Source organism: Cucurbita pepo, chromosome 4, assembly GCF_057944985.1.
Source record: "Cucurbita pepo subsp. pepo isolate OVF chromosome 4, ASM5794498v1, whole genome shotgun sequence".
NCBI classification, from domain to species: domain Eukaryota; kingdom Viridiplantae; phylum Streptophyta; class Magnoliopsida; order Cucurbitales; family Cucurbitaceae; genus Cucurbita; species Cucurbita pepo.
Window position 1 is genome coordinate 11679495 of NC_141801.1, and position 27987 is coordinate 11707481.

General features: G+C 36.0%; 5 protein-coding genes across 7 annotated transcripts; 3 read left to right on the forward strand and 2 right to left on the reverse strand.

Annotated features, from left to right (window-relative positions):
* The first annotated feature begins 2916 nt into the window (after window positions 1–2916).
* Window positions 2917–6127, forward strand: LOC111793771 (serine carboxypeptidase 24). Of its 2 annotated transcripts, none has more exons than XM_023675805.2 (8): window positions 2917–3221; window positions 4235–4342; window positions 4419–4607; window positions 4684–4769; window positions 4853–5271; window positions 5366–5461; window positions 5547–5652; window positions 5730–6127. In XM_023675805.2, exons 1-8 carry the CDS (start codon window positions 2975–2977, stop codon window positions 5871–5873), a joined length of 1395 nt encoding a protein of 464 aa, XP_023531573.2. In that variant the 5' UTR covers window positions 2917–2974; the 3' UTR covers window positions 5874–6127. The 2 variants fall into 2 exon arrangements, with proteins under 2 accessions (XP_023531573.2, XP_086979522.1); XM_087123396.1 differs by lacking the exon at window positions 2917–3221 and adding an exon at window positions 3650–3754.
* A 93-nt stretch (window positions 6128–6220) lies between these two features.
* On the reverse strand, window positions 6221–10046 carry LOC111793774 (nucleoid-associated protein At4g30620, chloroplastic). Its single transcript, XM_023675809.2, has 7 exons — window positions 9889–10046; window positions 8853–9004; window positions 8572–8672; window positions 8433–8472; window positions 7669–7740; window positions 6625–6681; window positions 6221–6548 (listed from the first exon to the last, which is right to left on the reverse strand). The coding sequence occupies exons 1-7, from the start codon at window positions 9956–9958 to the stop codon at window positions 6474–6476; spliced, it is 567 nt and encodes a 188-aa protein (XP_023531577.2). The 5' UTR covers window positions 9959–10046; the 3' UTR covers window positions 6221–6473.
* Window positions 10047–11962: 1916 nt separating this feature from the next.
* Window positions 11963–14996, forward strand: LOC111793773 (uncharacterized). Its single transcript, XM_023675808.2, has 4 exons — window positions 11963–13061; window positions 13923–13993; window positions 14082–14478; window positions 14597–14996. The coding sequence occupies exons 1-4, from the start codon at window positions 12951–12953 to the stop codon at window positions 14789–14791; spliced, it is 774 nt and encodes a 257-aa protein (XP_023531576.2). The 5' UTR covers window positions 11963–12950; the 3' UTR covers window positions 14792–14996.
* Window positions 14997–16891: 1895 nt separating this feature from the next.
* Window positions 16892–18207, forward strand: LOC111792368 (PMP3 family protein At4g30660-like). 2 transcript variants are annotated; one of them, XM_023673778.2, is made up of 3 exons: window positions 16892–17058; window positions 17144–17290; window positions 17910–18207. In XM_023673778.2, exons 1-2 carry the CDS (start codon window positions 16969–16971, stop codon window positions 17279–17281), a joined length of 228 nt encoding a protein of 75 aa, XP_023529546.1. In that variant the 5' UTR covers window positions 16892–16968; the 3' UTR covers window positions 17282–17290; window positions 17910–18207. The 2 variants fall into 2 exon arrangements, with proteins under 2 accessions (XP_023529546.1, XP_023529545.1); XM_023673777.2 differs by lacking the exon at window positions 17910–18207 and having other exon boundaries at window positions 16893–17058; window positions 17144–17550.
* A 2712-nt stretch (window positions 18208–20919) lies between these two features.
* Window positions 20920–27774, reverse strand: LOC111784601 (eukaryotic translation initiation factor). Its single transcript, XM_087123468.1, has 9 exons — window positions 27395–27774; window positions 26839–26922; window positions 26281–26376; window positions 25852–26058; window positions 25104–25198; window positions 23267–23354; window positions 22843–23193; window positions 22501–22743; window positions 20920–22393 (listed from the first exon to the last, which is right to left on the reverse strand). The coding sequence occupies exons 1-9, from the start codon at window positions 27584–27586 to the stop codon at window positions 21362–21364; spliced, it is 2388 nt and encodes a 795-aa protein (XP_086979594.1). The 5' UTR covers window positions 27587–27774; the 3' UTR covers window positions 20920–21361.
* Window positions 27775–27987: the final 213 nt, after the last annotated feature.

Consider the following 27987-nt stretch of genomic DNA (forward strand, 5'->3'; position numbering starts at 1 on the left):
ACTATGTACGTCTAGTCCATACCCATATACTCCCACTCGATACATTTTCATGAGTCTTTCGACCAACTTGCCTCATCTGCTCCAATACATGAAGCGTTTGGTGAGCAAGCCAAACCGTATTTTGTTCCTCACTCGAGGCAAAGACATGAACTAGGCAACCCCTTACTCTTTTTCATCCTCTACATTGACAACGATGGGATAGGGTTAGAATAGCACCGGGGCAAAAGATTGACTAGGGAGAACAGTTGCATTTAAGGTTATATATACACACACAACAAGTTGAGCCTAACAATTATTAAAGAGGTTAAACACCACATCAGCGTCACAATCAAAGTAGGAGAGAGAGCTAAAGCCACTAGTCATTCACAATATCAAACTGGGTCATATGAAATCTTGGGCCCAAGTTCAAATAAGCCCAAATAAATTACTACATTATAATTCGGCCTCAAATCCAAATGCTCAACCCAAAACCAATAAAGCCCAAATCTAAATAGTTGGGCTCAAATACGATTAAGTCCACTACGAATAGAGGACCCCCTCCATTTGGAGGGTGAGAAGAGGACAAACATTAAAATTTAAAAAAAAAAAATATATATATATATATATATGTTCCATGGACCGAAATTGAATTGTATTTTACTGCACAACAATTTATATTGCTATTATAGGTGGAATATAAGACCTAACTAAATACCTCAAAATCTAAAAGAGTCGAGGTCACTTGGCTATAGGTCGAATCAAATAAAGTCTTCGCAAGACATCTTCGATCAAAAAGTTGAGTATGGTCAATCAAATTAAAGTTTACTCGAACATGTCACATTCTTTGCTACTGTGCCTAAAAAGGGAAAGAAAAAAAAAAACAAATAAAACAGCGAATTCACTATTTTTATTTGACTGTATATATATATTTTTTTTTAATCATGTGCACATTTATGGAACTCTGACTTTGGAAAAGGTAGCGGCAAAAATAAACAAAAGAAGTAAATAAATAAATAAATAAATAAATGGTGGGAGCTTTGAGAGTGGAAAAAAAGATAAAAGTTTTTCTAATAAAATATATAAATGATGCATTATTTGACTTATTTAGAATGGCCATAATTCAATTTCAACGCTGCACTTTTTATATCTTTTTTAATAAAAACAATTTTATGTAAAATAAAAAAAAGAGTTTCGTTATTTAATTGAAAAAAAAAAAAGATGAAATATTGGAATTAAACGGTGATGGTATTATTAATATTTTTGTAAAATAAAAAAAAGGGTAATTATAATTTAAAAGAATATATTTTGGTGGCAAAATGCACGCTTGCATGCACGTGGGATCTGTATAAAATAATAGAGAGCAAGGCTTGAAAGGCAGCAGCAACCCCATTATGATTTTCTTTGACTTTTCGCCTCCTCTTTTTCCTCCAACCACATCCATCTAGAACCTTTAAATTCTTAATTACTTTTTATATATATATATATTATTTATTAAACACGAAATTAATTTCTAGAATACAAAATTAGAAGTTTTAAGAAAATATTGAGTTATTAGATTTTTTAAAAGTTTGGGAAATATTGAGTTATTTCTTTTATAATAAATGTTAAGCTTTTAAGATTAAGTTTATTTAATATTCTAAGTTTAAATTTGTAATTTTGAATATGTACCTACCACCATTAATTCTATTAATGCTTTTGTCACCAAATATTTAAATCTGCATGAAATTATTAGTGTACCACACAATTAATAAACTATTATATTGATTGGATTACACGAGCATTCAACCTGGAAAGCCTTAATAAAAACAAAATTAAAACTTTAGTCAATTATCAATTATTAGAAAAATATAAATTAAGTCACAATAAGTCAAATATCTATTTTTTAGGAATTTTTTAAACTAATTTTTAATTCAAGAAAACGATATCAATTTAATGCGTGATGTAATGAGATTCAAACGTACACATAGGATGGTCAAGGATTTCTAAATATTAAAATAAATAAATAAATAAATAAAAGAGTTCCGATCTAATTGGTCAATTTATTGTATATTTATATACCCATTAAACTAATTAGCCTTTCCTCTTAAAGGTCAATTTATTGAATATTACCCTATAGGACGACCCGATGCAAATTAAAAAAAGAAACCCTAAATTTCTTATTTCTTTTCCACACCTTTTCCGTTGGGTAGTTGACATTGTTTGATTATGACAACATAAACTCCAGTTGGTTGGGATGTTCATTTGACTCAATGATTCGAATGGCTGGCTGGAACCCTCCATCTCAAACCATAAGAGTTAATTTGAGTTAGATCTTTTTTTTCCGGTCAACCCAACAAACTAAAAAATAAAGTCCATAACTCAACTCAAACTTACTTTTAAATTATTATGGAAATTAAGAATATTTAACATATATAAGAAGGGTGAGTGTTGTCACGTATAAATACTTAATATTTGAGTTTTATGAGATTTTAGTTACATATAACTAAAAAAACATGAACCCAATTCTAAAAATCGGAGGTAGGTTGGATCAGGTTGTAAACCTTATTCGAGTCATAAATCCATCTAGTTTTGTAAAAAGAATCAATTGAATCTATGTACACCCCTAATTCTACGAAGATTATTAAGAAAACATTAAATAAAAGAAGATGGTCCATTTTATTTGGTCGGAATATTAAAAAGTGTGATATTGAGAGGTGAAAAAGGATAGAAAAGTATAGGAAAGAATATGATAGGATTAGGTAATGAAGTGAGAAAAAATTGATTAGGGATTGATAATAGTGAAATTATGTGTGTTTGGTGTAAGGAGTTAGGTGTAGGAAATGGTTGATAATATGGGCATTACTATTGGTTGTGTGAAGAGAATAGAGGTGAAGAAGCACCAAACCAATGCCACTACCAATTGTCCTTATAAAAAGGCCCTCTCCAATCCCACAGGACCACTCCCATTTATTTCAATCTCTTCTCTTCTCTTCTCATCATTTTTCTCTCTAAACCAATGGCCTCCCTCTTCTTCTCGATTGTCGTTGTCGTCGTCGTCGCTGCTGCCATTGCCACTGGCATGGCTGTGCCTGAACACGAGCACGACCGGATCACCTCCCTCCCCGGCCAACCGCCCGTAGCATTCTCTCAATACTCGGGGTATGTCACTGTCAACCAACAACACGGCCGAGCTCTGTTCTATTGGTTGACAGAAGCAACGTCTCAACCTGAGAAAAAACCTCTCATTCTTTGGCTCAATGGAGGTATGTTACTAATTCAAACAAACCCTTTTGGTTTCCATCCATGTTCTTCAAAACTTCAACACCCACCCACCCTCTTATCTACTACCTTTGTCGTTGAATTTCTTCACGGGTAACCCATTTGAGCCATGAACTAAAATGCTGGCTATAGGATCTACATACATTATAGATATCAATTATTATAATATGATATTATATATTATAAAAGTCAGAGAAAGTTTTAAAAAAAGAGAGTGGTCTCTCTGCATCTCTCTCTCTCTCTCTCTCTCTCTCTCTGTCTACCTTATCTGAATCTGCAAGAAACCAAACCAACCCAGTTCTGAATTATGATGTGTCCTTAAGTTAAGGGCATTTAGGAGTTCATATCTACCAGATGCGCATTTTAGCAAGGAAGGCCTTGATCTTGCTAAAGTACGCCATATTCTGAAAAAGATAGAGAGAGAGAGAGCATTATGGAGCATGCGTAGAGATAGAAGTGGGAATGAATCTGGGGAGGTCACTTGGTTTTGTGTTGTGAGGATTTGGAATGGAAAAAGGTTAGGTTTTTTGAAAACATCAGACTCACTCAACAACAAAAAGGTCGAAATCAGCACTACTTTTGTTTTTGTTTACATACTCTCTGTTTCTCTCTCTCATGGATCTGTTTTGCCTCTTTTGTTTCTACGCCTAAATATAATATGCTTCTTTCCCTCTCCCTTTCTCTATCATGCTTCTTTTTCCTATCTTCTCTGCACTTATTCTCTCTGTGTGGTGCTCATCATGTCACTTTTTGGGATTTTCAAACCTTTTTTTCCTTTTCTTTTTGCCTTTTCTTTTTCGAATCATAGGTCAAATGTCTTCACGTGTTCGTATTTGAACTTTTCAAGATGGTTTCTCTTTACGTTGTGTTTATTTGATCACTGAACTCGGTGAGTTTAATAACAATTGGGTGGAGGAATTCGAATTTCTGACCTCTTAATCAATAGTATATACAAACTTTAAAGTTGACGAGAGTTACTCGAACATGATGTATACAGGGCCCGGTTGTTCGTCAGTGGCATATGGAGCCTCCGAGGAAATTGGACCATTCAGAATTGACAAAACTGCTTCTTCTCTTTACCTCAATAACTACTCATGGAACAAAGGTCTATTACACACTTTCTTCCCTAATTCCTCTCGTTTATTCAACATCTCATCACAAAGACACCATTTTATTTCCAGATGCAAATCTGCTGTTTCTCGAATCACCTGCCGGAGTTGGATTCTCCTATACAAACACCTCCTCCAACCTTGAAGACACCGGCGACAACCGAACTGCTGATGATGCTCTTATTTTCCTCGTCCGATGGATGTCGAGATTCCCACAATACAAATATAGAGAATTCTACATTTCCGGGGAGAGTTACGCCGGTAAATCTATTCAGTCCATGTTTTCGAATAGCTGAAAAGTATGTATAATATTTTTGACGTGATTCCATTTCTATAGGACACTACGTCCCACAGCTAGCAAAGAGGATTCTTGACTACAACAAAGCCAACTCTAACAACTTCATCAACCTCAAAGGCTTCCTTGTAAGAACAGAAAATTGTAGAACATGAGTTATTCGAAGTATTATAAGAAACAAGTGAATTGTAACAAGTTTTGAAAATGGCAGGTGGGGAATGCAGTAACAGATATGAACTATGATGCTCTCGGGACGGTGACGTATTGGTGGACACATGCTATGATATCAGATACAACATACAACTCCATCCTCACGCATTGTAATTTCACCTCAGACAAGACTTCCAAACCATGCGACAAGGTCATTTACTATGCCATGAACCATGAGTTTGGCAATGTTGATCAGTACAGTATCTACACTCCGAAATGCCCCATCGTGGTTCCAAACAACACGGTTTCTCCAGCAAGGGGGGCCGCTATTAGATTCAAAAACTCTCTTCTGAGGCGGAGGGTGTCAGGGTACGATCCATGTACTGAGAATTATGCAGAAAAGTACTATAATCTAAAAGAGGTTCAGATGGCTATGCATGCTAATGTTACTGGAATTCCCTACAAATGGACTGCTTGTAGGTGGGTTTTTGCTAGCTTTCTCTGTTACTTGGCCAAATCTTATAACATAACTCTTCCACCTAATAAGGTTTTGCTTTTCTTTTTTGGGTGGCAGCGACATTCTACTTAAGAACTGGAAGGATTCCCAAGATTCAATGTTGCTCACATACAAGGAGCTGATTGCAGCTGGTCTCAGGATATGGGTTTTTAGGTTAGTTTTGAATTCCCCAAGTAAAAGAGAGGTTAAACTTATTCTATGTTATAGTCATGTGACCTTTACATGTGAAAAAATGCAGTGGAGATACAGATTCGGTGGTACCAGTGACAGCCACCAGATTCGCCCTCAACCATCTCAACCTTCCTATTAAAACTCGCTGGTATCCATGGTATTCTAGAGGACAGGTTACATATGAAAACTCTACCCTTTTTGTTCTTCGTTTGAATGAAATGCTTTAAACAAAATGAAATGGACATGGCAGGTCGGGGGACGGACAGAGGTTTATGAAGGGCTGACCTTTGCCACAGTGAGAGGAGCTGGACATGAGGTTCCATTGATCCAACCACAGAGAGCTTTGACACTTTTCAGAGCGTTTCTATCAGGAAAACAATTGCCAAAATATTGATTTACCTGCAAAGAAACAGATCAATGAACAGAGACAAGAAACTGTTCGTTAGTGTCTCGTTTCTAGATACCTGTCATTAATTACCATAATTCCAGTACAGAACAGTGCTGAGAGTGAGCTAGAATTGTATTCATTCTACAATTAATATTGGTTAGACCATGCCAATGTTATCACCCATTTCAAGTACGCAGATGACAAGGTTGAACTAAGATTATTTTACTAACGTTTGTTGGTGATTGATTACCTTATGTCAAGTAGAAGTTTACAGCTTTTTCTTTTCAAGAAATCAGATGTCCACATATTGTCAAATATCTTTTCCTTTCAACAAACCGAAATGATAGTCGATATCGCTTCTAAAGTAGATTCCAATTTGAAATCTCACTTTCATTTCATTCTTTTGATTCTTTGTTCTGATTCCACAATAAATATCATAGCTGTTTTTTTTTTTTTTTTTACATCTAAAGATGGAGAACAAGGTTCCCAAACATTTAGTTCACCAGTAAAAACTGATATGGAATTTCCTGTCAAGGTCAGATTACAATTACGTAGTCCCACTGCCGCTGCATTTACAAAACTGAAGCTCGACAGACATAAAAGGTTTTACTTCAATCCCTCGCTGAGGCCTTGTGGCATACCCAAACTCTGGGCAAGATCACTCATTCTTTGCTTCATGGCCTGAGAATCAGAGGACCAACAGTCAGTTCTATAGATACAAAACTTGGAAATTAAATTACTAAGGAACAAGTCTTACCTGAACGCTCTTCTGATGTGCGTCCTGATATGCTTCAGTAACTAGAAGGGACAATTTCTGCATAAGAAAGTTAAGCTCTAAATAATTGGAATATCCATCATTAACCACAATCAGAAATCTTAATTACTATTGGAACAAATCTTAATGGTGTTAGTTGGGCTCGGGATAGGCTCGGTTGGAGGAGGTACTTCTAAATCCTCCTTTTAGAAAGAAGGGAAAATTTTTGTGGCATTCTAGTTTCTTTGCAAGTTTGTGGGATATTTGAATAGAAAGGAATAATAAAACTTTTGGAGTTATTTATTTGGTTAAGGTCAAGTTCTTTTTCTTGGGGCCTGTTTATTCATACGTCCATAAATATTCTTTGATTTCTCTCAATATGGAGTCTTACCCAACAACAACAACAACAACAACAACAAAAAACAAAAAAAAAACAAAAAAAAAACAAAAAAAAAAAAAAAAAAAAAAAAAAAATCCTAGCACACAATTTTTACAATGTTACTGTCAACAATATTCTTAAATATAATTATGGTTGTCAACTTATTTTTTAGCCATGTTCCAAAGCAAGCGGTCCCTAGTCCTATAGGCCAGCCAATTTTCAAACTCATGAGGTGTTAGTCATGATTCCACAAGACAAACATTGAAGAGGATATACTCCAAATATTCTTTAATTTCTCTGTGAAAGTGTGGTTTCTTACTCTACAACAACAACAAAAGAAAATTCCTAGCACACAATTCTTACAATGTTACTGCCAACTATATTCTTAAATATAATGATGGTTGTCAATTTATTTTTGAGACATGTTCCAAAGCAGGCGGACCCTAGTCCTATAGGCCAGCCAATTTTCAAATTCATGATGTGTTAGTCATGATTCCACTAGGCACAAACATTGAAGAAGATATCTCCAAGCTTAGATTGAGGACAGGACAGTAGTGCAGCATTAAGGTGTGACTTGAGGATGTAAATATAAGTTCAATATAAGAATGCTATTGCGAGCAATGCAATTTCAAATGTTAAGAGTGCATCACATCATTGTGCATACTCACTTCTGGTCCTAATTTCATTGCAGCCTCAGTGATCTCCGTCCGAAGAGGTTGCTGATTTCCGGATAATGTCACCTAAATTAGTTGACAAAAAATATGAAAGCAGATATGATGTGACATGGAAACATGATATGATCCCATTCTTTAGCATCATAATTCTCATCAAATGAAAAGGCCATGTCCAGCCTCGCATGAACCCAATTGTCAAACCCATAACCTTTTGTCCCGAGCTCAATACTTCTTTGATTATTTTCATAAATCATGATTCTCTCTTTTGAAATTCCCTAAACCTTTCTTATCAAGAAAAAAAAAAAATCACTTCACTTTCTATGTCCATGGGGATCAAAACGCTGGAACTATCAATTGATCCTACACATATTTTATAACAATTAATACCTGAGGGAGATGGCCCCAAGAGATTTTAAGTCCACATCGACCAGGTTGAATATTGGTAATCACAAAACAAGAAAGAAAAATTGGATTCACTCATCATCTTAAAACAAGAAAGAAAAATTGGTAATCACAAACTCAAGACCTGTTTCTCCCTCTAAGTAACACCTACAACAAATGCAATATTAATAAAAACAAGTATCAGGTATCTGTACTTATTTACTAATTACTAGCGACCTAAAATCAAGAGGTGAAAAGTATTTTACAATCTTAAGCAAAATTCTAACACACGTTCACTTCACAAAAAACCATTATAATCCCATAGTTATGGGCAAAGTGAAAATGAACTTGATGCAAAAGAGAAAGGCTGAACATACCTTTATTAGCTCTCCTTCGCAGTAGCCATCAAACTCTGCCCTGTAGAACAGAAACACAGAAGGAAAAAAAGTTCAAACTTCATAAAACAGAGAAACATCTTCAAGTGACAATACATCTATTTAGCTTGCTTAGTCATACACCGCAAGTTCCTTTTGTACGCGCACTGCCTCTACTTGGACAACCTGTTGCGCTGTCCTCACAGTCTCATATAACTTCTGCATGTTTCCAAAGATTCCTGCCTACAAAAAGTTGGCATGTAAGAAACGATAGTCTCACTTGGCTATCAAGGAAAAGTCACTTACAGTCCCTCAACTTTGAGAGACATTTATATTTGGTCTCTAAATTACTGAAATGACAATTTTATTGTGCATGGTATCAAAACTTATACAGTTTAATCATATTGCAAAACAAAATTCTACCTTTGAAGGTGCATCATCGCTCTTCTCCTCATTCTCCTTTTTCCCTCCAAATAGGCCACAAACACAAAGAGATCTATTATTTTTCTCAACTTTCCAAGGACCGTAAGGTGAGATCCGAGTGCCAATTATTTTTGACATTGAATTAAGGTTACCTGTAAGAGGCAGCCAGAAAAGGATAAATTATATATTAATAGGTAATGTGTACAATCAATTGTCTCAAAAAGTGGACTTAATCTACAATTTCAGAATGAAAATTTGGAAATAAACGAGGACTTTGCAGCTGCACACAAATTTCTATTGCCCAAAGTATTATATTTGAAATTATAAAAATCAAACCACTAAATTCTAAGTCATACAACGTTAATATAGCTTGTTAAGAGTTATAATGAAGTAGACGGGATTTATTCAATTCTGACTTTCACATTATCAGGTATGCAACCGGCTTCAGTCTAGGCTACAACTCATTGGTTCATGCAATTCCTTTTCTATGAACAGTTTTTAAGGTGGATAATCTTGCAGTTGAGCCTGGTGCTAAAGAGTTTTGAGGCTCATCCAAACTTATTAAACAGTTTTTACGTTAACTTTCCAGACCACAGCCTTTTTCTTTCATAATCTTTATACAAAACTATAGACATAACGCATCTACCATCAAGTTCATGTGAATCGAATCTCCCATTCATCAATTACACATTTACTTTGATTTTACAAAGCAAACAATAATTCCTAATAAGAAATGAGCCAAACCCATTCAATAATATGCACTGAGGACACCACCAAATAGCTTTATTTTAGGTCTAAACTTCAAGCTAACGGTAGATCTTCCCAATGAACTATGCCATACCAACCAACCGCACCAACTTAGATCCCTCCGTTTGATTGAGTGGTTGTGAGATAGCTACGTAACATACAATACAGATCCAAGTTCCAAACAACCACTTCTATTCAGAGACATAACAATCAATCTCAAATATAGTCCTCAATTTCCTACTGTCTAAGCAACCAAAAGAAAATGAAAAGGTTCAAATGGTGTACTAACTTCGTTTTTTCCAATCAGAAATTCCTCGCAGATTTGGTACTTGAGCACTGATTGCAATTGTCGATGCCATTGCCCAAAGCTGTGAATGTGCCGAGGAGAAACTCGAGAGGATAAACTATAAAGTAGATTTTCGCCTCGGAGAACCACGCCCAAAAGCCCCAAACATCACCTGCTGCATATACTTCGTGAAGACAGACCAATGAACAAATTCCACGTGTTTTTTGATATAATATAAAATATAATTTTTCTTTGGCGGCTAAATTATAAAAAAAGTAGCTCTAATGTGATTTTTCTTTTAAAGTCTCATTAGATTTCTTATCCAACCTATATTTTATCAATTAAACATAATTTTTTTTCTTTCGATAAAGACTCATGTTCGGGATCCCAAATTTAAATTTGATATTTAATGGCCTCAACATTCCTTGCAACATAATCCCGTTACTTACTTTTAACCTTTAAAAGTGAAAACTATCTCCACAAACAAATACGCTTCTAGATCCTCACTTGCACGAGTTTAATTATGAAGTTTTTATAACTGAGCTACTAAAAAAGACGTGTCTCGTTCGTATATGTAGTAACTTTCAATTCTTTTTATGTTTTTGTTAGTCATCCAATATTCAAGATTTCTTTCCTTCATATGTGGGCTCTGTTCAATCACGCACCCCTCGTGTATCGGTTTCTTTAAGAACTTTTTAAAAAAAGAACTTGTTATGTTTAAGGTAGAGTTATACAAGCTTAAAATTTAGGTTTCACGTTGAATACTCGTAATCAAGTTCGATTCTTTCGGTTAGAATTCTTCTATTGAACTAAAACGAACTAATAGTTTACTCTAACTTTTCCTTCGGTAAAAGAAAGTAAAAAACAGAGAGAAAAGATTGTTGCAGATGAGGAAACCAAGCCTTATCAGTAAGACAGCTTTTCTGGTGTACCCTTCTTTCAGTGTCTGTAAACCAGACCAAATATGAAGGCTATGTTATGTAATTTATAATCATCTCTCATAAATACCAAACCATGACTGGTTTTGTAATTATTTCTCAATTTTGTTTGTTTGTTTTTTTTTTTTTTTTTTTAATTCTCAAATCTACTAATAATGTATTTTATTTTACTTTTATTAGATCTTTTGATTAAGAAATATGTTAAATTTATTAATATAAAGTTGCTCTACCCTTACATTATTGTTTTAATAGGTAGACATGTAGGCTTACAACTTGGACATCATACGAGAAAGAAATGGAGTTTTATCGATGAACAATTAGTTGAGTTTAGACATCATATGAGGAAAAAATAGACTTTTGTTGACGTCCGAGTTGAGCGCATATCAAGTGGCATTTGAGTGGCATATTCACGTGTCAAAATACATCAATAAACTTTTTTTAAAGAATAATAGAATTTGACTAATTTTAAGTTTTAACTCGGTTAAGGATATAGTTAAATTGCTATAAAGCTAAAAGTTTTTATTCTATTTTAATAGTTAATAGCATTTGATGTGACGTGCTTGTTAATGCATTTAACTATTTGCAAGTCATACCAACATGTCCGAACCATATATAATTTTTAATAGTTTGATAATGCTTTTTATTGAAATATTTTTCTAGAAAATCATACTCAAATCGGTAAAAAAAAAGAACTAAATTTATGGGTCACTTCAAATTGATTTTAAAGGCATAATTTAAAAAGGAGAAAAAAAAATGATCATAGTGAAAAATAGGTAGAATGGGTTTTGGAACCAAATTAGAGAAGAAAATGGGGTTTCAGTGCTAATCTCCTTCAAACAAAACCGTCACCATTCCCATTCATTTCATTGGATGGGAAAAAGGGTAGGCATTCTCTAATGAATTTACCACTCTACCCCCAACACCAAACCAGATGGACTTTGGGGGCAACTTGGTCTTTTTGGCCACTAGGTTTGAGACTTTGAGTCGAGGGGTTAAAAGGTTAGAAGAAGAAAAGGGCAGAGCAGTAGGGATATTTTAGTAGTTTCACGTACATTGACCTGTTGTTTTAAGAAGAAGAAAAATAATAATAATGGGAAATGGGTAAAAGCAGCTTCCTTTTCTTGGTTTCTGATTCATGAATGTGCAGAAAAAAAAAAAAAGGTTATGATGATGAAAGAAAGCAGCAGCGCAGCAGCATCACACAGGCAAACAGCGGTGGTTAGTCCCTGGTGGCTGGTCCTGCCCCACCCCCAACACAGCAAAAGAAAAAAAGCCCTATGAAATAAGGTACCCTTCCGTTTCAACAAAACCAGCCCCTCTCTCTCTCTCTCTCTCTATCTCTCTCTCTCTCTCTAGAAGTCTAGATTGATCTGCCATTGCAGAGAAAATCAAAGGGGTGGGGGAAGAAACAGAGAAACTCCACGCAGCGCAGCCCATGAATGACAAGGAGGAGTGTTTACTTTACCATTACCACCCAATTCTCTCTATCTTGATACCCTTTAATGACCCAGGTGGACCAAAATTTATGGAGAGGAGAAGAAAAACAAAAAGGAAGGAAAGAAGGAAAGAAGGAAAGAAAGAAAGAAAGAAAGAAAGAAAGAGAGCGTTGGTGGAAGGAAAAGAAAGCGAAGAGATGGATAGATATGTCTTCTTCTAACCAAACCCCCACCTTACAAAGAAACACACAAACTCGCATTAAAAATGCCTCGCTCTTCCCTCAATTGCCCTTCTGCAACCCCCAAAAAATCCCCATCTTCATCACTCTCTCTGAAGAAACACAACAATATTTTTCACCGAGTTATGTGGGCTTTTTTGGGTTTTAGTTGTTGGCTCGGTCAGAGCTTCACAGAGAAAACAGGAAACCAAGAACCTTCACCCCCCCTACCCCTCTCTTCCTTCTCAATTCCAATTCCAATTCCAATTCCAATTCCAATTCCAATTCTCTTTTCCCATCCATTTCTCTTTCTTCTTCTTTGTCCTTTGCCTCTTCACCCACTTTCTCATTTTTTCTTCTTCCCCCACCTCCTCATCTTTCTTCTTCATTACCCATCTCTTTCCCACATCTAACTTTCCTTTCTTTCCGCCTCTTTCCCCTTCTGGGTTTCTCATTTTTCTTCCTTACCATCTATGAAGAAGATGAAAGGGGCTGCCTCCCAACACCCTTCTTCTGTGTTTGACGATTCCAAGATCAGATTCAAGCATCAGACTCTCCTCCAAGATTATCACGAATTGGAGAAGGTAATTTTTGTTTTCTGCTTCTGCGGATTTCCGGATTTCTTTGTTGTTTCTACCAGATCTTCCTTTTCTTTTATTCATATGGGGTTTGATTGTTTTCTTCAGATCTTTTTCTCTGAAATTGATTTGGTTTCTTTCTGTTTTGAATGGAATTTCTGGTCTGGAAGAGGGGAATATGGTTTGATCTAGGAGTTATCAATCGTGAAAATATTAGTTTTTTTTTTTTCTTTTTCTTTTTGGTTTTCTGGGCTAGACTAATTCATCCTTGTGTCTGAACTGGCTATTTCCTTTGGTTAAAACTCTCGATTTGGTTGCTCAAACAATAATATGAGATAAAAGTTCTGTCGATTCTTTGTTGAAATTTTAAATACCTATCTCTAGGCTAAAAGAGGGAAGTTCATCTATAATTTTCTTCCTATCTGGAAAATTGATGCTTTAGGTTTGCTTCCATTTGTTTATTTTCTTGGTTCTGAGAGATTGATACCCTTAAAACTGTCATGACCTCCTCTAGTGATATCATCTTCAAGTAATTACCAATCAATGAACTATGGATCATTCTAAACCTACCATTGATTACCTTGTAGAGTCGAGTATAGTAGTTTCCTCACTACTTTGTAAGTACATGTTCTTGAACACCTGATCTTATTTGTGTGGTGTTCTAGTTTGGTTTTGTTTCACGTAAGTCTAATACTTGGACTAGTTGTTGTCTTCACTTTTGTGAAATTTCGAGAGAAATTTGATTCTGGTTATGTAAAATTTGCCACCCCATGTTCTGAGTTTGTGCTGGATAGATCAGTTTAAGACGACTCGGGAATGTTATGGATGAACAAACAATTGAAAGGACTTTTTCTTGTGTTCTTCCAGGAAACAGAAACTGCTAAGAGGAAATTACAGATGATGAAGCAAAAGAAGATGACCCTGATAGCAGAAGTCCGGTATAATCTTTACATAATTACGTTGTATTTGTGTGGATCTTCATCAGGAGTGTCCAGAACTAACTATGAGTCTACGTTTCTATTGAAGGTTCTTGAGGAAGAGATACGAGTACTTAATGAAGAACCAGTTGCCAAACGACCATTCAAATGGAAATCCAGTACAGCAGAAGCAGCTTAACAAACAAGTGGCTAACAATACTAAGAAGGGGAAGAATGGTTCGAGAAGAAGACCTGCGTTGCAACCTCTCCCGACGATCTCCGATATAAACCAAAAGGAAAGAATCAACAGACGAATCGATATTCCTCCACAGAGTTCTACTCCGATTCCTGTCCTTGACTTGAACCAGAAGGCAAAGACTAGGAAGAAAGCCAATCAACAGAATTCAACACCAGTTTTTGACTTGAACCAGAAGGAAAGAATATACAGTGGGAGAGATGCTAGCGAGCGAACCATCACTCCATTTTTCGACTTGAACCAAATTTCGGTAATTGACTAGGACTTATTTGGCCAACAATTTTATGACATAGCTGAACCCTGCAAACGTAATTTTTACTACAATTTCACCTCTCCTTCCTAACAATCTCTACATTGTTTTGGTTCAGATGGAGGAAGAGGAATTGCAGACCAATTACGATACACTGAGAGCTGATGAGCTGAAGAAAAGTCTTCTTCGAGGTGGGAACGATGAGCAGCAAAATGATATCAAGATTTCGGCGTGCAGGACTGTTGGGGATGGTCCAAGTCGAGCTGGTAAAAGAAAGATTTCATGGCAAGACCAGGTGGCTTTAAGGGTTTGAGCTCATTTTTATCTCTAGTGTCACTTAGAACTACTATTTGGAAGAAGGGCTTCAGGCATCATCCTAGAAGCCACAGTTAATTGTAATTCCTTCTTTGATTCTGTATTCTTCTATTGTGAAGGGAAAGTAGTATTTGTACATGTTAATACATTTAAAAAAGAATGGTGATGAGATATCGAGAAGAATCAAAGTTGCAATCCTTCAATCTACTGTCTAATTTTTTGTGTAGAAAAGTGAAGCAGGGGCTAGAAAATAGAGAGAACTTGATCCATCAAGTCTTTCCCTTAAAAGTGCATCTTTATGGATCGATGCAAGCTTAGTCGATAAAAGAAGGCCATTTTTTCCTCTGTGTTAATAGAAAACACATCTTGGAGGGGAAATTCCTGTGGGCTTTGAAACTATAGCAGCAGCATATGAGAAATGAGTGATTAAAAAACGGATCCATGTGACCAAATTGTAAATACTCACAGTAGGACAAACATAAAGACTTGAAAGTTTTCCAAAAAGGAGTAAAAGTTGGAGAGAAAAGAAGACATGTGCAGCCAAATTTATCGTTGGCCTAGTTCATTTGGAGTCATAACTCACTACGGCTGTGATCATATCATTTAGAGTGAGACAAGGTAAAATAAAAAATAAAAATAAAAACCGCTAACAAGTCGAGAAGCAATAGCACCCAGCTAAAATTTGAGTGAGACAATCCCGACCGAGGATTTGGCTGCGACTAGTTCTTTAGGAACTCATACGCCCTCTTCTTTATTGACCATTTCTCTTAGATGGAAGCTCAAAGAGAAAGGAAGAGACCTTTGTAAAATGGACTTTTATGGTTCGATAAAAGAATGTTATGACTATTCTATCACTAATATCTCACTTTCGGCTCTCCAGATCTATATGTCTCAGATGGTAAAAATGACAATAAATTTATGCAAATCCTCCTATATCAAGTATTGTAATATATACACACAAATATGTTATTTGTTTATTAAAAATAAAATAAATATGATGCAAAAATGCTACTTTCAATTTTAAATTTAATAACTAAAACACAAGACTTTAAAAAGATAACAACATTGAGTATTTTTTTTTTAAAAGAAAGAAAGAACTTATGCTAGAATAATTAAGAGATATATAATTAAATAAAAAGTGAAATATTCGAATCTTATTTTAACTAATAATAATAACTACATAAGGAAAGAGTTGGTTGTTAATTAACAGAAAGATTACCTTGTTCTTTTCATCATATCCAAAGGCCTCGGTTCTTCCTTTGGGGCTCCGGAAATGGACGAACTGGTTACGAGTTTAGCGAAGAACAGGAACCTGGAGCCGCTAATAAACCTCTGGAGGACGACTGATCCACAATGTGATTCAGCCTCAGATCCAACATTCTCATGGCAAAATGCTCATCAAATGCTAACCCCTCCGTCCGGCCAATAGCCCTAAGAATCGATAGTTCTTGCTCGATAATGAGCTCCCTCCTAATCTCCGCCTCGAGCACTCTACGGCTTGCAATCTCTCTATTTGTTATCTCTTCTTTAATCCTCTGTTTCACGAGCTCTGCGTTTGGAGAATCGTCTGATTAGATCATTAGATCATCAAACCTTATTGGAAAACTGAAAATGTAACTGGATCGAAAATGAAGCATTGTAGTAGATTTGAAGAACAAACAGAGATTATTTCCGTATACAACATTTCGATTAAGCTTACAAACCACGCAGCGGATGATCGGATGAGCATTAGGAACTGGAAGCGGCAAGGAGTGGCTGGTTATCGACGGCTCGGACCCCGAAATCCATCAGAACGGAAGAGAAAGAGTGAAGAAACAAGGCGATACGGCAAAGGGAGAGATTCGTGGAGCTAGAGGATAATTGGAATTGGAGCTTGGAACTAAATGGAATTACATGATCGGTCTCCGTCTCACATTTGTATAAGCCTTTGTTAAATTTAGAATTTATGAAATTTATTCAAGTTAAAGGATTTGTCCCTTAAAAAAAATAAAAAATCACTCTATAAATGATCTTCCAATGCTGACCAATGAAAGTAAGCCGCGCAAGAATCGGGTCCCACCGGCCCTTTTCAGAACTATATCCGTATAAAATCGTCGTCTTCTTTGTTTCTCCGTTCTGGATCTATCTTCCTCTTCTCTTCTTTTCATCCTTTTTCCTTTCCTTCTTTCTGGTTAAATGGCAACTCGCTGCGAAATCTTCTGCGAGATTCTCATCGCTATCTTGATTCCTCCATTGGGCGTTTGCTTCAGGCACGGATGTTGCACTGTACGTTTCTGATTCTTTTCCTCCTTCGTGTTGATTTTGACTCTACTTGAATGAATCCTGATTATCTGATTGTTTATTTGTTCAGGTTGAGTTTTGTATATGTCTTCTTTTGACGTTTCTCGGATATGTTCCTGGAATTATCTACGCTTTGTATGTCATCATTTTCATTGATCGCGATGAGTACTTCGATGAATATAGGCGTCCTCTGTATGCGCCAGCCTAGGTTCTTTAGGTATTTCGCCTATACACAATTTGTGTGCTGTAATTTATCTGAATTGGATCTTGACTCTGTGATTGATCTGTACCGTGTGTTCGCTTTCTTTTACCGCTAAACCCTAGTATTTGTTCGTAAGTTGATCCATCCAGGTTCTACCTCAATCAATCAATCTTAGAAATAGAATTGCTACCATTTGTGATTTGTTTGTTTGTTTGTTCAATTTCATGTTGAAATTCAGGGATGTGAATCAAACGCAGTTGACTTTATTTCTTCTATTTCTAGCTTTGTTCGTTGAACGAGTTCATATCTGGATTGCTATGGTTAGGGATATTCAAGTTCATTGTCATCTAATAAAACTTACTATGAATTTGAAGAACTAAGATTAGTTTTGGTGGCTTGAGCAGCTACAAGGCTACTTACAATGAGCCGTAGTTGAAAGTCAAATGTAATTTACTTCCTTCGTAAGCAAGGATTTGGTTATACTCAAAATCAACCCCCCACCCAACACAAGAACCCTTTCTCAAGCTCTGCTTTTCAAGTGCATGTTCAAAAAAAAACTGTTGAATTTGTTACCATTTTCTGGGCCTCCCCTGCTTCATCTGCTTGCGTTCATCATCAGCTTTGTTGGTTTCAGATAGGCAAAATGGAAGAAGATGGAGTCAAAGAATGGAAATGAATAGTCCCCTTTCCTCATGTGCATCAATTTCTGTGTTTGAGTTCAATCTTTATGACTAAATTAGGTTATACATGTATACATGGATTGGAATATATACTCACAAATTTTTTGTTTCAAAAAAAGTTCAGAACTTGTGTGGCTTAAAATGGACTCCCTTTGTAATTTCTTTTTTCCTTTTCAAATTATGATATAGATAGAATATAAGTTTAATAGACATTCTTATCAGATATGAAAATCTTACTCAATGATTTTTCAATTTTTGTTTTTTATTTTTTTAATAGTTATGATATCCCTAAACCCTTTATAAATAATTGAGAAACTATGAATGTCATTCTTTCAAAACGAACACAAACAAGCATCCAAGCTACTGTTTTGTCATCTATAACTTCATTTTCTTCCTCCAAAATTTTAAAGAATTTTTATGTCTGAAAATTTTAGAAAAAAACTACTTTTGAAATAAATAGCAAATTTTTTTTTATTTTAATTTAAATTTATAAGCCTGTTGTTTGAAACAAATTTTAACATAGTTGTATATAAGATATATAGAACTATGTGCAGGGAAAGAATCGCGAAGCAAATGTTCCGCAAAGAAACTGCCGAAATTAATTCTCTGGAATTCAGCATGAAATTGTCCACCTTGAGTATAAGTTCTATTGGCTTTCCTTTGGGTTTCTCTAAAAGGTCTCCTACTAATAGAGATAGTATTCCACACTCATAAACTCACGATCTTCTACTAAATTAACTAATGTGAGACACACTCTCAATAATCTTCAACAGTAGAAGGGCGATTGTCCCCACTCTAAGTCACCAGAAATCGCATTCTTAGTGTTGGGAGACGGGGCGAAACGTGGCTGAGGAGGAAGAGAGGCTGCCATGCCTTGTTGTTAGCTTAAACAAGCCTTTATCCGTTTATTTATTTATTATTATTTTGAAACCTTGCCTTTTGATCATTTTAATATTAATAAATACGATTACTAATATTCAATTAAATTGGATGAAAATATCCAATTCTTCCCCTAATAATTTTTTTACTTTAAAAGATAATTTTAAGCTATTTTCCAATATTATAATTTTTTAGTTTAAAAAAGAATAATTAGCGAATTTCATAGTATTTTTGTTATACATTATTTATGGATAAAAATTCAAATCTAAACCTTTCATATAGGTTAAAATATTATTTTTAATCTTTGATTTTCTTCATTTTAATTATTAATTTAAAGTTAACCTTTTTTTTTTAAAGTCTTATTTTCATAAATTTATAAAATAAAATGTTACACTAAGTTTTGAACGAGAATTTAAATTTGTAGCTGATTATTTTATGAGTATAATCAATCTCCCAATTACCTTGCAATAATCAAATGAATTGCTTCGCTTCAATTTTTTTTTTACAATAACAAAGCAAACGCAATTAAGAAACAAATCACAGAGGCGATATCGAAGGGCGGCACTCGGCTCGACGACGATACACTGGAATGGCCTCCGATTACGGCGGATCGAGCTCCTCTTTTGATACTGATCTTCTCTGCCAAAGAGGAGCCGGTGTCCTTATCCAATCGCTGATGCTCCAATGGATGAAGCACATTCCGGTGGAGTATTCCGGTCAAAGATTTCGAATCCTCGTCATTATCAGCAGACGAAACAGGGAAAGATTCAGAGAGGAAGAGAAGAGCAATTAGGGCTACTGGAAATAAGCGTTTAATTGGAGCCATTCGTGTACGCCAAATCTAATACAAGCTTCAGCCGTTGAGGAAAGAAAATCAGAGAATGGAGGTATGGTGTGTAATCCCATAGATTTATATAGTTTCATACTCTTAATGAAGATGAAGATGATAATGATTTTTAATTTCCGCGCGTTTTGACTGCTGGAATCGGCTGAATTTTCCTCTTGATTTTCCTTTACAACATTCTTTTTACCAGAAAATCGAAAGTGTCTATTAATTCTTCGAAGCTTCGTTTGGTGATTTTTGTGCGTGTTCACAGGGAAACTCGTGATCACCAGAAATTTTGATGAAATTTCATATTTCGTTGGAGTTGGTAAGAAGTTGTGTATTGTTTAATGGTGGAAGACGGGAAGTCAATTAAATAATCATAAATAAATTAGGCAATTTTTTCTTTTTTAAATTTATAAATTCCAGCTCGTTGAATTGGTGAAATTAATTTATTATGTCAACTAATTTTATGAGTTTCTGAAAATTTGTAATTATCAGATAAACCAATTTCTTGATTGGTTTGTGAATTTTGAGTATTTTCGTGTCGAAATTAATGATTTACTATTGGTTCCCACATTGGTTGGAACCTTCCCCTGGCAGAAGGCCAAAAGACAGGCCGAAAGGGAAAAGTCCAAAGAGGACCATATCTACTAGCGAGGAAAAAGTGACAATATCTGCTAGCGGTAAATCTGGGCCGTTACATGAATTTTAGCTAATTCTCTAGATAAATAATTTATTCTAAAAAAAAAAAACTATTTAGTTTGTGTTGAAAATTATTTGTTGGGTTTTTAGAAAAAAAAAATGTAAAATAATTTAAAAGAAATTACGTAAATGGTAAGTATCATCTAAAATAAGGACAACTACTTATTGTAATGTTCAGGTCTTCTTTAGAATTGTCAATTTTGATATTTATAAAAAAAATTGTGGCTACTTTGGATAACTATCAAGCATATGCATCGAATTCGCATGATATGTATAATGTGATGTCAACTAATAGCAAACATATTATATTATATGAAATGAAACTTTAAACAAAGATTATTAAAGCTCCATTTGACAACTAGACCAAATATTATTGGTATTTATATGCTTAATTAAAAAAAATAAAAACCTAAATCATCATCAAATGGTCGTAATATTTTAATTAATTGGGTTGGATTAGTTCAAATATGGAATATAATAAATTATAAGACACATGAATAATCAAATCTTAAACAAAGAGTAAAAAACAAAATGGTTATTAAACAACGCTTGAGCAATTAAAAATCTTACACGAATTAATATGAAACATCTAAGTCCTGGGACAAGTACAAGAGATCGGTCAACGGTTCGTTTCCTCGAGCTAACAAAAGTTAACAGCCAAGTCAAATAAGAAATAAAAAAAATGATGTTTTAACTTTTTTTTGAATGTGTATGTAAAATAACAGGCATATGATTTAGCCATGGTTGGAGAGCAAAGCCAATGGCATTATGGGGTTTGATTTGAAATCTCAATAAACATATTTTCTACCAGACTCCGAAAAACAATATACAACTCAAATAAAATTACCTGTTCTTTGTAGCCACCTTATCAGATAATGAAATACATGTTGTTCATCATATGAGGAACGCAAACGGGGCGGGGCACGCCATAACAAAACCAAGGGCAAAATGTTCCATCTGATGTCTGTAACTAGAGCACTCGAAGCAATAAGATTTGCGTTAACATGCCAGGCTTCGACAGGCCTCGATATCGGATGCCAATGAATCCAATAATCCTTGCCCAGACACATCGGAACTTAGCGTCTGCAAGACAGCATCAAATATGTCTTTCCTGAACCTGTCATCTTCCACCTTCTTAAGGAGCTCCTTCACCACCTGAAAATCCAAACTACCAGATATAACAAGTTTCCCAATTATCACTCCAAAATTGATTGGGGCTTTTGGTAAATCAATGCCTGCGTCGTCGAGCACAGAAGCATATAGCAAACATCCAGTCTCAATGTCTCCACCAGTAAAAACCTTCCTGGAGAGTAAATAGGCCAGAAACTTTACGACTGATTCAACACAGGGTGGGCTTTTCTCTAGGGCTAAAGAAATAGCTTCTTTTACAACTTCAGGATGGTAAGCTGGTGACATGAGTTCTTCCACGCACTGTAAAGCCTCATCCAAAATCCGGATACTGAAATATTCTTCAAGAAGAGAGAGAGTTTTCTTTTTGAGATCAACTTGTTTTAAAGATGCAGCTGGAACCTGTGATCTCTCAGCAGGTGGAAGGACCATTGCTGCCGTAATAGGTTTATGACCCAACCCTTGACCGAAGTTAATAGGTCGAGTAGTAGATGCTCCTGCACCCTGCAATTGAGCACTAGTCTTGTTACTAACGAGGCCACCAGAACTCTGGGGTAGTAGCCTCGCATTCAAGGTTGATGCTTTGCCAATCAACTGTGTCTGGCCACGTCCAGAAGGCTGCATACCAGATCCGTTAGCCCCCCTAGGTACAGTACGGGCTCTAGGAACCTCCCAATTGTCATTATCCATTCCTGGCATACCAGGCATCTTCCTGGTTCCTGGCATGCCCGGCATCATACCCCCCAAACCAGGTCGATTGATAGGAAAGCCCCCAGGGCTGGTGTTCCCAGGAGAACCGGACACAACACCACGACTATTTCTGATATTGATAGTAGTACCAGGACGTAGTCCCAGATTTTTTTCTGCCTCTGAATGTATTTCAGTAATAGTTTTGGCTTTAACCTGTAGGAACAAAATTCAGACGGCATTACGACAAAAGATCCAAAATTATGTTCCACCAACAAAGAAAAATCAAAAGATAAAAAGAGAGGGAAAGAACAAGGATCTACCTCTTCACGCCTAGGTACCCAATTGTTAGCTCGCAAATCAAGAACATCGCGAACCATGAACTTCAAACGTGGAGCCAACTGAGGGAGTGTAGTCAATTCTTTCAGTCGGCCAAAGTACATGTCATTTATACGCCGCGATTTTGTATTCTCGTCTAGCTGCTTACCTATGGTGTTAAAGAACTGACAGATGGCCTCCACATTTTCTTCAGCAGGACAGATTTTGTTATCTGGTCCTAAAAGTTCCTGAATACACACAACATATCAGAAAAAACAGAACAGTTTATAGAATTTAATGGAAGGGTGAAACATAGGCAATGATACAGATGAACATCAAATAAAGACCTGCACGATGTGGTGGACAATCTTCTCAGGTACCATCTTTTGCTTCAGAAGCTCTCCAATTAATCGAATATTTCCAAGAGTACGAAGTTTGATCAGTCTTTCTTTATCTCTGCGCTCGCTCTCTTGCTCAGGGGCAATCATCTGCCTAACCTCTTCCCTCAACTTGTCTGCACCTTCAAAAGCCTCCTGACAGATATTTAAGAGGACTCGTTTAAAAGTAATTTCCCTTCCACCAGGTTCATCAGAGGGAAATTGAGGTAGCTTCTGATTCAGATCAGAACACAATTGGGCATACATGGGGCAAAATGTGGGCTCGAGAACAGCCTTGTCAAAAATCAGTGAAATGACATCCTGCATTGCAAGCAAAGTGAGATAGGGAAAAGAAGTAACATCATCTAGAATCAAGCGAGTGGATGAAGATAACCTTCAAAATATCAGCGGAGGTGATTCCGGAGTCCATTAGCTGACCCTTGAGGAGATCGAACTTTTCTGGTGTTAGCTTGTTCAATATCCTACATAATTAAGGCACATTATCATAAGTATGGGAATTTTCATCAGTTTCAGAAGGTTCTGAAGCAAAATTTAAGTGTCGGGGACTATGCCTCTTATAGAAGAGGTATACACCTCCAATTGAACATGCTACGATCCTTTTCAACATGTTCACTATTGAACGCAAAACTACGTAATTAGCCCATTAGTACTCCCTCTTAAGGCTGAAAAAAGCGAATAGAAAAAAAGAAACTAGGATAGACATATCCTAGAGATGATGACATGTTAAGGAAATTTTTAGTATATTGGAAAGAAACGTGAAGGCTTTCAACATGTTAAAGTGGTTTTATTCCTGCCAAGGTGGTCGTGCCTGATTTTGTTCAAAACTCTCCTTCGGTAGGTGATTCCTCCACTCCAAGGCCTTAAATTTCGAACATCCTCGATTTGGATTTTCATCGAAAAAAGAAGGGTTTGGAAGATGAACGGTTTCTTGAAATATCGGATCCCTTTTGCAGTTGTAATTCTACGTGGGTGGGGTGATAATAATTTAATGAAAATTTTGAACGAGGTGCGGTTGGTGAGGGAGAAGGTTTTAGTTCATATTCTACATTCTTTGTCATTGGAGAAGGAAAAATAATGAATTGGTGGGGGTTGAACCTATTAATGAAGTTTCACTAGCAATGACAGCTAATTCATTGCAGGATTTGCATGAAGAGGTCCTGGCTATTGACATCGATAATCGGCCTTGTATAATAACACTTTTAATGGGTTATTTGGCGGGCCGACAAATGTTTCTTTCTGAGGATCGGGACTCTTCTCTTAACTAACGTTTATTTCATCCGCCCTTCACTAGAGAAGCTGTAATTATCAGTCAAATTCGAGGGTTTCCATAAGGAAAATGAAAGGTCATCTGAGGTTTTTCGTTCCCTTTCTAACAAAAAGGAAGTTGTAAAGGTGTATTCAAAGCCAGAATTGTAATCTATTAGAAAGAAAGAAATCAAAGAATATTCGCGGAAAATACGAACTTAAGATATGTCTTTGGTAAAAATATTGGTCAGTTTACACCAATGATATTGTTGGGGTACTTAATGACCTTTTTCAAGAAGATTTTAACTCTTCTTCAAAGAGTTCCTTGGAAGTTAAAAGTTCTTTTCTTCTTTCATAAAAGATTATGACTTCAGCCTTGTTTTTCTGTTAGAGGGTAGAAATCTTTTGGTGGTTTATCTCAGCAAGGTTTTTTGGCTCCGAGTGTTTTCAGCTTCGTGGTAGATTACTCCTTTATGGTTTGCAGATGTTTTTCGAGCGGCTGGAGCCTGGTTATCATTGTCTGCTTGGGAGTAGTTCTTTTGCTGGCTCGTTTTCTTTGGTTTTCTTCAACCTGTCAAGTGTTGTCTTTGGTTTTTTTGGTTCTTTGTTGTGGCTAATTTAGTTGTTGGTTTTTTTTATTGAGTTTTAGAGGCTTCTTTTGTGGCCTAGTTTGGTTTGCTGCTGTTTTTTCTTTTCTCCTTCCATGAACTTATTGTATAGCAATCAACCCATGAAAATCTGTTCCTCGTTTACCAAAAAAAAAAAAAAAAAAAAGATCTCGATACACTTACACCAAGAATTTATATTATCGGTTAGGAACTCCATGACAGACAAAGGCATAGAATTCCCAAGTGTGAAAGGATTGGGAATCCAATTTCAAATAATAAAAGTGAAAAAGAGATAATTGAAGGTTAGATGTGAAGAAATTAGAATCATGAGTAACTGATGTAACTAATATGTATTACCCCTTTACAGTCTTCAAGACACGATCCTTTTCAGAAAGATTTCCTCTCCTAGCTGACCATGGAACCTCAGCTTTGATTAAAGCGGGAAGTCCTCCCTAAAATAAAACGAGTAAAGTGACATAAAATCGTTAGATATAGGGCTTTTAGAGCTGCAATTTAGTAACAAATGCAATGGAGTGAGAAAGGATCAAAGTATAAGTGCCCTGCACACAGGTCATTTTTTCCCACTAAAAAATATCTTGTTTTCCTGAATAAAACATTTAACTTGTCAATGATTTTCGTGATTACCTGCAGAACAGATTCGTATATATATTATATGGCACTGCCTTAAACTGAATATATACAGTTCCTATAATAAGTTTTCACTGAAATCAATTCTTATCAAAGTAAACTTGTTTAAAGAAGGGGCTATACAAGGATGAAAAAGAAAAGTCTAGATAAATTTATAGGTGTGATATTGAAATGAAAACATCAAAACTAGAATATCGAAATTTCCAACTACATAGAAGTAGTTAGTTGAGCTTGCAACTTGTCGGAATTAAATTACATACTTAAAGATGAACATCATAAAACTCGTAGGGGCAAACAGTGTTTACGTGTGCATGTCTTCAATGCTAATTGGTTTTGGATGAGGGCTGAGATCTTGTTCTTGTTTAAAATAAAAGTTAGGTGAGACATTTTTTCTGAATGCACACACATTTCAAGAAATCTACTCGTGAAAACGGCAGGAAAGAAACACAAAAATTACCCCTTGGTTAGAAGTGGTCCTGGTCCAATGCTCTTGACGATTGAATTGGTTTGCGTCTTGCTGTCTAGAGTCAAAATGACCGCCAACATCTCTATCTCGATTAGTTTCCCTGGACCTCTCCTCTCCAGAAGCAGAGAATTGGGCAGAACGGCCACGCCAGTCACGACTGTCTGGCTCAGAATAGCGATTCTGAGACTGATTAGGTTGCTATAAAGGGGGCAGGGAGATATTACAGAGAATCATGCAAAAAGAAATACATCAAAAGTCCCGCATTTCATAAATTACCCTCACCAAACTTGAAAGAAAACAGATGGTTAAGAGTACCATCCAACCAGGTAAAAAGAACCTTAAATACTAATGACCTCTTACAAACCACCTTCCACCATCTCTAAGAGAGAACAAAATCAATCAATTGAACAACATACTTACATTGCTCTCTCCACGACTCCAACTTTGCTCCTCGCCAAAAATTTCCACTTCAAGATCCCGTTTAAGTTTTAGTATATCATCTGGAACTTCCACAGCCTTCAAGAAACAAGAGGACTTAGTCGTTCATTAAACATTAAGAGACAAATGAGTCGTACTCAACAATTTTTTGGTATCTGATTTCCATAAAAAATGACTATAAAAGAATATACAAAACGGTAATATGATTGAATGAAATATCAGTACTGGTAACAGTGACATTAAAGTATTTAAATAATACACACAACTAGATAACAGCTATCAATTCTTTTTCTTCGTTTAGAAACCAGAAAAGACAGATAAATAAAGGAGAAGCAATGAGAGAAACTGCCCATCAATCAAATTATCCCAGAAAGAACCCAAGTGATAAACTTTTATTTGGTTACGAATACGATAAAATATTACAGTTCACAAGATATTCAAAGAAAGAGACAGAGAAGGAGGAGACTCGTCGAGATCATTAGCTTATTTTGACAACAACAAAAAACAAGAAAGAGAGAGAGAGAGAGAGCGTAATGTAACCTCTCGAAGCTGCACTCGAAGCCGCAAAAGCTGATCTCGGGTATATCGAACACGCTCACGACCCTCAAACCGTGAATCTTCAGCCTATTACAATAAAAAATGAGAGTTAAAAAGGGTCCAATGAGGAATAAAAGCGACGCCCATACAAAATTGAGATTTAACATAAAAGCAACAATTACGCTACTTGTATACGACCTAATGTTTCGGCCAATGGATCAATCCAAGAGGAAACTAAACCAGAAACTAATAATCAACTCCCACAACTTCAATCTACCAATAAAACTCCGCGGATTAAAAAGCTCAGATTGCAATCTAACTCTTCCAAGTCAAATCACGAAGCATCAAAAAGCAATAAAACCCAATCACAATAGGCAAAAATCGAATAAATAACTTTCCAAGTCGTCATATCCAATCCACAAACCCCCACTACAAAGAACTAAGCATACCCAATTAGGTTCGAACACACAGGATTATGACATTAAAAAATGTCAAGATTCCAATCAAATAACAAGATTTTTCTAAATAGAATCAATAAAAGACATTGGTAGGCACATACATTCACAGACAATGAAGGGGAAGGCCCGCCATGGGGCGGGAGGGTGGAAAGATCAGAGGAAAATGAACCGAAGGTAAAAGAAGATGAAGACGATGAGGAAGAGGAGGATGAATGCTCAAAGCGAGGACCAAGGAGTCTAGGTCGACCGCCACCAGGTCTCAAGCTTAGAACCGTCCGATCAGCTTGCTGCATAACTCGATCCACGGCTCAAGGAGGATATCTCCGCAACAGAAGGAAGAAGAAAAGGAAAACGAAAACAGGGAGAGAAGCCTGGGAAGAAGAAGATTCAGCGGCGGTGAGCGCTGAATTGGATAGGATTTGAAGAGAAGTGATAAAGGTTTTGGTTTCTACCCGTTTCTCTCTCTTGTGATGACGAGAGAGAAAGCTCTGATAAACAGAAGACATAGCGCGATGAGCTGGTTGCGGGAGCTAAAAAAACCCTTCTTTCTAACACTCAGCTCAAGCACACGCCACTCTCTCTCTCTCTCCTCTCTTTTATTTTTTTTTCCTTTTTTTTTTCTATAATTATAAATTTTCATTTTGTTCGTTAAATTACGAGATTGTTTTTTTTTTTTCTTTTCAATTTTCAAGTT